Below are 10,959 nucleotides of genomic sequence, written 5' to 3' on the forward strand. Positions count from 1 at the left end.
AATACCTACTATGAAAATAACTAAAGTAAAATCATACCAATGTGCTTTCCAAAGCGTATTCGATTTTTAATAAGATTCCAGTACAAAAACTGACCCGTATATTATTATTATTAATTAGGTGTTGTCCTCGTCACATATAAAGTATATCGATCTAGTTTCATCCACTGTAACTACATCACCAATTGATAATTTTATTATAAACAACTAATTACCACCTACTATAAAAAGTCGAAACAAAAACTCACTATGGGTTTCGTATTTGGTACGGCAGTGCATCTAGGTTCCCGAGGATCATGTTCACTCGATATCTGTAGGAAACACAATCTCGAGGACAATTACACTCGCTACGTCTGTATTCCTCAGTTGATTGTACTGAAACATTAAAATAATAACTAAATAGACAAGACTAGACTTTTCGATTTTCATAAAGTGACTTTGCCGTTTCTCTGTCATCCTCACTCACCTCTCCTATATACCACTGGACTGGCGGCTGTCAAAGTGCTTTTGTGCCTGTTTAATATTCGCCATTTTGGCGCTGTTGGCGAGAGCGAGAGTCTGCAGTACTATAACTAGTGATGACAGCCTCAGCAAACATCGATAGATGGTGGGAAACAATTTACCAAAAAAAAATTGTCTACCTTATAACGTTGATTCTTGAATCAATCACTTCAAAAAGCACGGAAAACGAACGAATTGAATTCAACATGCAAAAATACTTTAGAGTATTGTACGTTCCTTCGCAGCCATTTGTATTATACGTCAAAATTAGTTCTTTGGATGCTCGCGAGTGGCGCTTTAAAAAGGCACAAAAGTTTGCTGCCACACATATGGAACAGCCTGTCCAGTGGTATTTATACAGGTCAGTGGTTTAGACACATTCCTTACTATCATATAAGTATTCAGCGCACCCAATGAAGTTGTGAAGGGATCAAGGACATAATTTATTCTTACTTCACTATATCAATAAGGAGTAGAAAATCGTGTTATTAGCCCAGAAAAGCTTGTTGATGCATGTGATAGAAAGACTTACGCTTGACTTCAATAATGCACTTAATGTCGGATATGTCACATATCTGCGACATCTTGACGTGGGGGATGTACATCATGATGCAGCCGCAGTGCTTTTCCACCCGCTTCACGTGGCACAGAAGGTCGCAGTCAGAGTTGTGGTACTCGTTGAAGTAACGAAGCGGTTCCTCATCCACGAAGTAGCACTCCCGACTGTGATGGACACATTTTTATTACGCAGACATTTTTTTATGGAAAAGAAGGACATACGAGCGTACGGATTACTTGATGTTAAGTGATCACCGCCACCCATATTCTCTTGCAACACCAGAGGAATCACAAGAGCGTTGGCGGCCTTACCGAACACGCTTTACTTGAAGGTGCCGATGTCGTTTTGGAAATACCTTGGTTGTATGTGGAAGAAGTGTTAATGAAAATAAGGGACGAGACGAGCAGGACGTTCAGCTGATGGTGATTGATACGCCCTGCCCATTACAATGCAGTGCTACTCACGATTATTGAAAAACCCAATAATTCTCAGCGGCACTACAACTGCGCTTGTCACCTTGAGACATAAGATGTCAAGTCTCATTTGCCAAGTAATTTCACTAGCTACCGAAACACAGTATTACTTACACAATACTGGCAGAAATAGGCGCCGTTGTGGTACCCATAATCTAGCCGGCATCCGGTGCAAAGGAGCCTCCCACAGGTGGAGATGATATCATAATTACTGGCGTGTCGTGCGGAGGTGAAATTGGGCGGCAAATTTAAATTTCATAGGGTAGGGTTTAAGTTTCAAAAGGTTTATTTAGATTCGCATCATTGCATTCGAGCTCCCATATCAAAAGCTTATAAATAGTATTTATTTTTCTCAAAATTTATTTCTTTGGAATTAATAATAATAATAACTTTATTTCTAAACATTACAATAATTAATAATTTATTTATTTATATTTATTTATTAACGCATTAAAAATATGTTTCAAAATTATATTATTAACTAGCTGACCCGACACACCTTGTTCTGTACATAATAAATAAAATACTGTTTTTATTAATTCGTCAATAACATTTGATAGCAACAAGAATTATTTCGTAAAATATGCTCCCTTTTGTTTAGTGAAATTCTTTCACAGCAGAATTGTCAAACCGTGCGTCACTAAATTCTCTCATAGAAAATATGTCCATACAAAACAAAAATTGGAAAAAAAAGGGTCCCTGATCGAAATAAAAACTATCCTATCTCTCAAGTTGGACTAAACTGCACTCCATGAAAATCTGTTCATTAGTTTTGGAGTCCATCGCGGACACACAACGTGTCACTTAATTTATATATATATTACTAGTTGACCCGACAGACGTTGTTCTGTATATAATAAATAAAATAATGTTTTTTATGAATTTGTCAATAAAATATCATAACATAAAGAATTACTTCGTAAAATATGCACCCTGCTGTCTTAATGAAATTGTTTCACAGCAGAACTGTCAAACCGTGCGTCAATAAATTCTCTCATAGAAATTATGTATGGAGACATCAAAGGAAAAACAAATTTATTATTTTTAATAAATTCCGAGCATTTTGCTATTTATTCACCTTTTAAACCTTCTCTGGACTTCCACAAATAATTCAAGAAATATATTTTCCAAATCGGTCCAGCCGTTCTCGAGTTTACATAGATTTACATACAAAACAGGGAGCAAAGACAGCTAAACTAGTATGAACTGTGTTGCAGCTGTCAGTGACTTCTCGGTACCAGACATAATTACCTACATAGTCAAATCAGATGAAATAAAATAAAAATACTGTCTTAATACAAAAGTGAGATTAAAAATAAAATGAAAGTGTAACTTCTAAGAATGTGTGTATGTGTGTGATTTCGCTATGATTATATTAAGAATGGAGTCAGCACTAGCGGGGTAGACTCGTTCGGATTCAGTACCACAGTCAGACACAGTAGACCAACATGAAGTAGCGGCCTAGGTTCAAGTGTCTCAGATTTTATGCCACATTTTCAAACTTTCAAAAGTGCAGAATGTAAAGTCTAATCATCCGTCTCTACATTCCAAATATGACTCAATATAGATTAAATACGACTTATTAAGACTATCGTAAATACGGCACAATTAAAACACTACCACTGCTTCGAAGAAAATGGGCACTCTCAGAGAGAAGAAACAGCCCGATAGAGAATATAACTAACTGGTAACGTTGGCTTACTCTTGGTACTGCGGGATTGACCTTTCTGCACATTGTACGATCATTCCACGAATAGACAAAATACTTTTTGTACCAATCTTTTAATTTATTTTTAAAATATAACTTTAATAAAAAATAAGAATTTTAAGGCCTACTCCAAAACATAATTTTCTTAATGTCACCACACACTGGGAATGAAGTGAATACCCTCAGAATCTAATTTTAAATGTTTATTGTACGATACTCGTATTAGATTGTAATCCATATTTTTATAAAAAAAGGCCCGCTAAGTTTCTTGCGCCCATTCTTATCAGGTCTTAGCCTGAAAGCCTGGTATGAATCGGTCTTGTTTTGGATAACTTCACACAACATTCATTTTTTCTATGGACCTACCTGACCGCTGGCAGCGCCGTTACTCCGTCGGAACAGTAGGTGTATGAGGTATGAATCAAATGGTAAGATTCTGTATATGAATGTACCAAACTCGATTCATCATCCGATGGAAACTCATCCATGTCCATAACCAGTACCTGAAACAGTTAATTTTTTTACACACTTTTTACACAAATTATCTTGCCCCAAACTAGGCATAGCCTGTAATATGGGTATGGGTATAACAGAACAACGATATATTTAATACAGTATACTTACTTAAACATTCATAAATACATGTAAACATTCATTCACTCGGAAACAAACATCCAAATTTCATCATATAAACGATTGCACCTACCGGGATTCGAAGCCTGGACCTCTATCTAAGTAGTCACTGACCAGTCGGCTGTATGAGTCGTCAAAATTTATCTCACGCGAACCTGACCTGAACGTGCCATGGAAACCGACATTGATAATCGCATCAACAATGCATGGTCAACTTTCGGTTAGCTGAGGTTAAGTATATGAGGTTTCATGAATATGTTAGTTAGATTTAAACCTCAAGACTATTTTAATACAAGAGTGAGTTGCATTTCAGAAGTTTAACATGTTATGGTAGCCCTGACGATATGTTTATTCCTCCTATTTATTATTAATATTAGTGAATTCTAATATTTGTTAGTGTTGTTGCAATTTCAAACTGCCTTTATTAATAGGTACTCAACTAATTGGGTATCCTTAAGGAAATATGTGAATAATATGAAATATTTAAATATAAAAATTTATAAATCCTCATAGCATCATCTGCTTAAGATCTTCAGAGATAAGTCACCCGAGTAAATGAGTGTATAATAACATCTCAAAGACGAAACTCATGGTCATATCTAAGAAAGAAATTGCCGACTTTGACATTACAGTAGCTCAGGCCAAAAACTAGAAAAAGTGCGCAAATACAAATATTTAGGTACGTGGTTAAATGGGAACTAAGAAATTAATAAGAAATCAAGACCAGAATTGAAGTGGCTCGAAGCACCTTTAGCAAAAAGAAAAAAATATTTTGCAACCGCGTTCTTAAGATATCCTTGCGCACTCGTTTACTGCGCTGTTACATGTCGCCAATACCGATGTGAGGCGTGGACTATTAAAGAAGACCTCAGGAAATGTATAAAAGCTATTGAAATGTGGGCATATAGACGTATGTTGGCCATTAGTTGGACTAACAAGGTCGCGAATGTGAAAGTTCAGCGCCGCGTCAAACAAAAACGCGAACTCATGCCAGCCATCAAGATGTGGAAAGTCGCATATTTGGGGCACGTGCTTAGGCAAGAGAGGTACGAAATCTCATGATGGAAAAAGTTGACTTATTTAAAAGGTATTTCCATTATGAGTTCCTTTGCTTATACAAACCCGTATTGCCCCAGCATTAACAATAGTGCCATCGATAGCATCCTCAGGGTTATAGTCAGAGACAACCGTCAAACCATTGTGCGGTCCTGGCTTCTTTGCTTTGTGAATAGTGATGTTAGTCTTCCTTATATTCCTAAAATATTAAGCTGTCATTAATTGCGTTTTAAATATTCATACAATAGGGTAATATAGACTTCACTTTAAAACCACCTAAGTGATTAGGATGTAGGTCTATTACCAAAATGGAAAGCCGAAGTTTCGGTACGAAATGAAAGAATGACGAACTTCGAGTTAAATCCTATTATACAAATAAAATTTGAAAACTTAATTTTATGAACGATGCGGGACTCGAACCCCGACCTCTGGCGATCCGTGCGAGTGCTCTGCCAACTGAGCTAACCGTTCGAGTGACGTATCGTCATAAAATCTTGTATGCTTTGTTCAACTCTCAGGTTGCGGCTTCATCTACAGGATCTACATTACAGTTGATAACCTGCTCAACCAAAATATTTGCATTTTAGGAAATTGACTTGAAATGTCGGTCTTGCTAATCTAAACAAGTATCTTTGTTTAGTTTTGTTTTCAAATTTTATTTGTGTATGAATCCCAGAAGTGAGGGTTATCACTTTAAAAACATAACAAATTATTTAAATCCTTTTATCAAAGAACTTCGGATCCGGATAGTGCGGATGAATTTCTTAAACTTCGACTTAAACTTTGGTGGTTGATAGAAGAAGCAATTTTGATGAAAATGAAAAAGCAAGAAAAGCAAAGATTTTTAATAAGGCCTTATTGGGATGATCTCTTACCAAAGTTTTTCAAATTAACTTCGACAAGGCGATAATTCAAAACAAAATGCACATTGGGAATTTGCTTACATAATATCTTATTTGTTTTTAATTATAGATTTTAATTTAATAATTAATAATAATTAGAATTCCATAAATATCGCCGAAGACGACGTTGTTCTTTTGCTCTTTCAAGATTTTCGTCGTAGAAGAAGACCTCTTCGTACAATAAAAAACGTGCCATTTTAGAATAAAATAAATGTTTATTATATTAAACGAAACCTATAACGGCCGTTCCCAATATTCAATCTATCACTAACTTGAGATAAAAATCGTAACCATCGTTGACTTTCTCTCCCAATAAACATATCCACGGTAACTCACCTTATCCGTACACGCTGTCTGCCAATGGGACGACCGCGACGTATAGCTTACCAACGATAGAATTTTGTATGGAAATTTCAATTCAATTCGCGTCCCAATATAAAGCGATAAGAATGACTTATCGGATATATTGGGACAGCTTCAGATTATTAAAAGCTAATTACTGACAGTAGAAGGTAGTAATTTATCTCTATCTGTAGATATTATATTGGGAACGGCCGTAAGGCTGTCGTAAAAAGAGTGGTTGTAGTAAAAAAAAAACTTAATAATAAAAGATAAAAGTCCAGGTTATGATGGCATACGAGCCTATGACCTAAAATATATTTCAGAAAAGATGGTCCCAATATTAACACACCTCATAAACTGCTCCATTAAAACTGGCATTTATCCAGACCTGTTAAAGATAGGAATAGTACGACCAATATCTAAAAAAGGCGAAAGGAATGATTACAATAATTATCGTCCAATAACAATTTTATCGAGCAGAAATAAAATAATAGAGCGATATATTTGAGATAAAATAAATGCTTTTCTAACCAAAAACAATATAATAAACGAAAATCAATTTGGTTTTCAAAAAAACAAGAATACTTCGCAACTTTTAGAAAAATTCTCTAATGAAATAAATGGTCACCTAAATAATAAACTAAATATATAAGTGATGTTTATTGATTTCAGCAAGGCTTTTGATGTTCTAAATTACGACATACTTTTTGAAAAGCTCTCGCAAAATGGGATACAGGGACCATTTCTTAACTTAATCAAAAGCTATCATAATAATCGTTGTACATCAGTGAAAGTATTATTAAACACTAAAAGCACTATGATACCTACACTAAGCGGCTGTGCTTAAGGCTCAATCTTAGATCCTTTAGAATACTTACTATATGTAAGTGATATGTGTGGTGTAATCACAAAAGCCTCAGTGTACCAATTTGCAGATGACACTTGTTTGGTTGTTGCAAACAAAAACCTTAAATTAGCAGAACATGATATGCAATCAGATTTCAATAATATGTGTATGTGGGCTCATGATCTCGGATTGGTTATTAATATTGACAAAACTAAACTTATGTTTGTACATTCGTCTCATCATAAAACACAAAATGAACCCGCTATTATCGCCCACAACCACCGTTGTTTCCACAATCCAATACAGACGTACGCACAGACGATGATTGTATTAAAATAGAAAATGTACAAGAATACTCGTACCTTGGGCTTGTGATTGATAATAGACTCAATTGGGGACTTCATAAAAACCATGTTTGTGCTAAATTGAGATCGGTGCTTTGTAAACTTGCATATTTAAAATATAAGTTACCTTATAGTTACCCTAAGATTATTATATATGGCTCTGGCGGATTCCGTTATAAACTACGGACTAAGCAGTTACGGTAGGACGTACAAGTCATATTTAGAGGATATATACAAATTACAAAAAAGAATTCTTAAAACTATCGTTCCAAATTATTTTTATAAACACAAAGAAAATACGGACCTTGCACCTATTTAAACATGGCAAGGTTATAAATGTCTTTGATAAAGTGAAATTCCGTATATTGTCAGATATAAATGAATCTAAATTCCTTCGAGAAATTCAAAGACTGCCTCATCTAAGACAATTTACAGGAACAAACATGTCATTTAAATTACCTAAATCTACAAATATATATGGCATCAGAGCAAACAACTACGTCATTCCTCTATACTTAAACGAGACTACCTTAGAGATTCAAAAATTATATATAAATAAAAATAAATATAAGTCATCGTTAAAAAAGTACTTTTTACAAAATCCTTCATTAATATAATTGTTTCTGCGGTAAGCTAAGTAGACAACTAATTTGTAATTACTAACATTTAGTTGATAATTATTTTTTGTTTTGCATTTTATTGATTTCTATACTACTATGTTTAAAATTGTAATTTAACATCTTGTAATAACTGTATTAATTGAAAGTAATTGTTGTTTTCTTTTTAAATATTATGTAATTTAATTCTAAGCGGCTTCACACACAGATAAGCTTCCTAAAGTTTAAGTGTGTGTTATTATATTGTAAGGTATAACTATATTGTATTTTAAATAAATATTCAAAAAAAAAAAAAAGTTACGATCATAATAACGTCAAACGGCGAAAAAGTATATGTCAAGTGAATTTGGGAATCAGGTAAATGAAAGACAAAATGTGTAATCGCGAAAAAGTCTCCGTCACAGAAACTTCGTATATCGATTTTGATAATAGGGATCCTGAGACCCAACGTACATGTTAGGGAAATTACAATCAGCGGATATTTATTTAATAACAAGATAGTAAAACGTTCGGCAATGCATTAGTAATAATAATAATAATATTGACACACTTTTTACACAAATTATCTTGCCCCGAGTTAAGCATATATAGCCTGTGTTATGGGTTACAAGACAATGATATATTTAATACAATATACTTACTTAAACATAAATAAATTCATATAAACATTCGTAAATACATTTAAACATCCAAGACTCGGAAACAAACATCCATATTCATCATATAAATGCTTGCACCTACCGGGATTCGACCCCGGGACCTCTAGCTTAGTAGGTAGGATCGCTAACCACTCGGCTATACAGGTCGTTAGTAGAGGCGCATAAGATACTAGGCATAAATACCATCTCTAGTTTAGAGTCTTACAAATAAGCTTTGACATGCATGTATAGCTTATATCTTTAAACGAGCAATTCATGTATATATATACATAATCTGAATCTCGGAAACGGCTCCAACGATTTTCATAAAGTTTTGTATACTTCGGGGGCGATAAATCGATCAAGCTAGGTTTTAATTTTAAAAAATGTAGTTATGTCCGTGTTTTAATGAGAATCAGCTACACATTAGAATACAAAGATAAATCTCGCCACTATATATGAGACTATTATAGCTCAGATGGGTGGGACATTGGGTGGTTCGAAAAACAGATTACCCCGGTTTGAATCCAGATGTCCTATCAGTTTTCTTTTGTTCCAGTTTTGCACGTTCTTAAAAAACCGAGCAAGGCTCGGTCGTATGGATTTTACTTACCTAAATCTGAAAATCACATTTATTTATCATTCAGTTCAAATAATATAGGAATTGCCTCAATACTACCAATCAAATATAAAATAAATTTGTTGTGATCATTTTTAGTCAGTGCAAAATTTTTAAGTCTAACCGAAAATTGCACTAAGCCATCGATAAACTCAATAAACACGATACCATATAAAAGTAAAGCTTGAAACTGACATCTATACCATTTAATATATAAAATTCTCATGTCGCGGTGTTTGTAGTTAAACTCTTTCGAAACGGCTTGACCGATTTTCATGAAATTTTGAGTGCATATTGGGTAGGTCTGAGAACCGGACATGTTAAGGGTGGTCCACGCCAATTTTTTTTTTAATTTTTTTGACATTTTTTTTTAAATTTGTTTGATTATGAGTCAGAATTAAAAAATAGATACAACTTCAAATTTTTAACCATCTACGATCGAAAGTTCTTTTTGTATCGCGATTTTAATATCGGCAATACAACGTTTGCTGGGTCAGCTAGTATTGTATAAAAATAACACTTTTTAAATTCAAACATTTTTATTCAAAATCACTTATTGAACGTCAAAAACTACCACCCATTCAAAATAGACTGCCCCCGACCTGTTAAATTATAGATAAATTAGAGGGTGTTCGCTTCATTCCCAGTCTGTGCTATCATATCATATCATTAAGAAAATCGTTTATGTTATAGTAACCTTTCCCACAAAAACGTTTTTTTTTAATTCTTTTAAACCGAGTAGTAGGCAGAGCAAGTTTATGTTTGTTTCTCGTGTTAACATTACGATTGTCACAGTTTCTAGCAAATTCCTCAATGTGCTTATGAACATATGGCAAATTCCTCAATGTGCTTATGAATATATGTTCAATGGATATCATCAAGAATATATTGAGAAGCAACATTCAAAATGTTAATTTCTTTAAATTTTTCTCTTAATGATTCTTTAGGTGGGGTAACCTAGGTGGTTATAAATAGCGGGAATAGCCCTCTTATGCAGCACAAACATGGTATTAATATCGACATATTGCTTCCGAGAGTTTTTGGTGCCAGACATATTGTTAAGTTTCGACTCACCTCTTATGATCTCGAAGCTCATAAACACTATTAAATATACAGCAATAGCCATGTTGCGTCAATATAGGAAAGAACAAATTTCTGCAGTTCGGGTACAGCTTGCCATTTAGGTAACATAACTTGAGAAAGTCGTCACATTGCTGAGGCATAAAACTCACCACTTCAAAAGCCTAAAAATTGTTATAGTTTTATAATAATAATCAGTCGATATTAATGCAATATGAAAATGGTATCCTTTTTTTATAGGAAAAGAAGGACATAAGAGCGAACGGGTTACTTGATGTTAAGTGATCACCGCTGCCCACAATCTCTTGTAACACCAGAGGAATCACAGGAGCGTTGCCGGCCTCTAAGGAAGGTGTACGCGCTTTGTTTGAAGGTACCTATGTCGTATCGTCCCGGAAACACCGCACAAGAAAGTCCATTCCACGGCCTAGCGGAAGAAAGCTACTTGAAAACCGCACTGTGGAGGACCGCCACACATCCAGATGGTGTGGATGATATCCTAACTTGTAGCGTGTCGTACGAAGGTGGAATTCGGCGGCAGGAATCAGGTGAAACAGCTCTTCGGAACACTCCCCGTGATAAATGATCTGACTATCAAAATTAGTATATTACGCACCTAGGGAGAAAGGTGGGTGATTCACAC

General features: G+C 34.7%; 1 protein-coding gene across 1 annotated transcript; it reads right to left on the bottom strand.

Moving 5' to 3' along the window:
- Positions 1-244: 244 nt before the first annotated feature.
- Positions 245-10,474, bottom strand: LOC126970268 (sodium channel protein Nach-like). The gene is made up of 5 exons (XM_050816097.1): positions 10,311-10,474; positions 4,994-5,126; positions 3,605-3,741; positions 1,031-1,221; positions 245-372 (listed from the first exon to the last, which is right to left on the bottom strand). The coding sequence occupies exons 1-5, from the start codon at positions 10,457-10,459 to the stop codon at positions 245-247; spliced, it is 738 nt and encodes a 245-aa protein (XP_050672054.1). The 5' UTR covers positions 10,460-10,474.
- Between the last annotated feature and the right edge of the window lie 485 nt (positions 10,475-10,959).

This window comes from Leptidea sinapis, chromosome 20 (assembly GCF_905404315.1).
Source record: "Leptidea sinapis chromosome 20, ilLepSina1.1, whole genome shotgun sequence".
NCBI lineage: Eukaryota > Metazoa > Arthropoda > Insecta > Lepidoptera > Pieridae > Leptidea > Leptidea sinapis.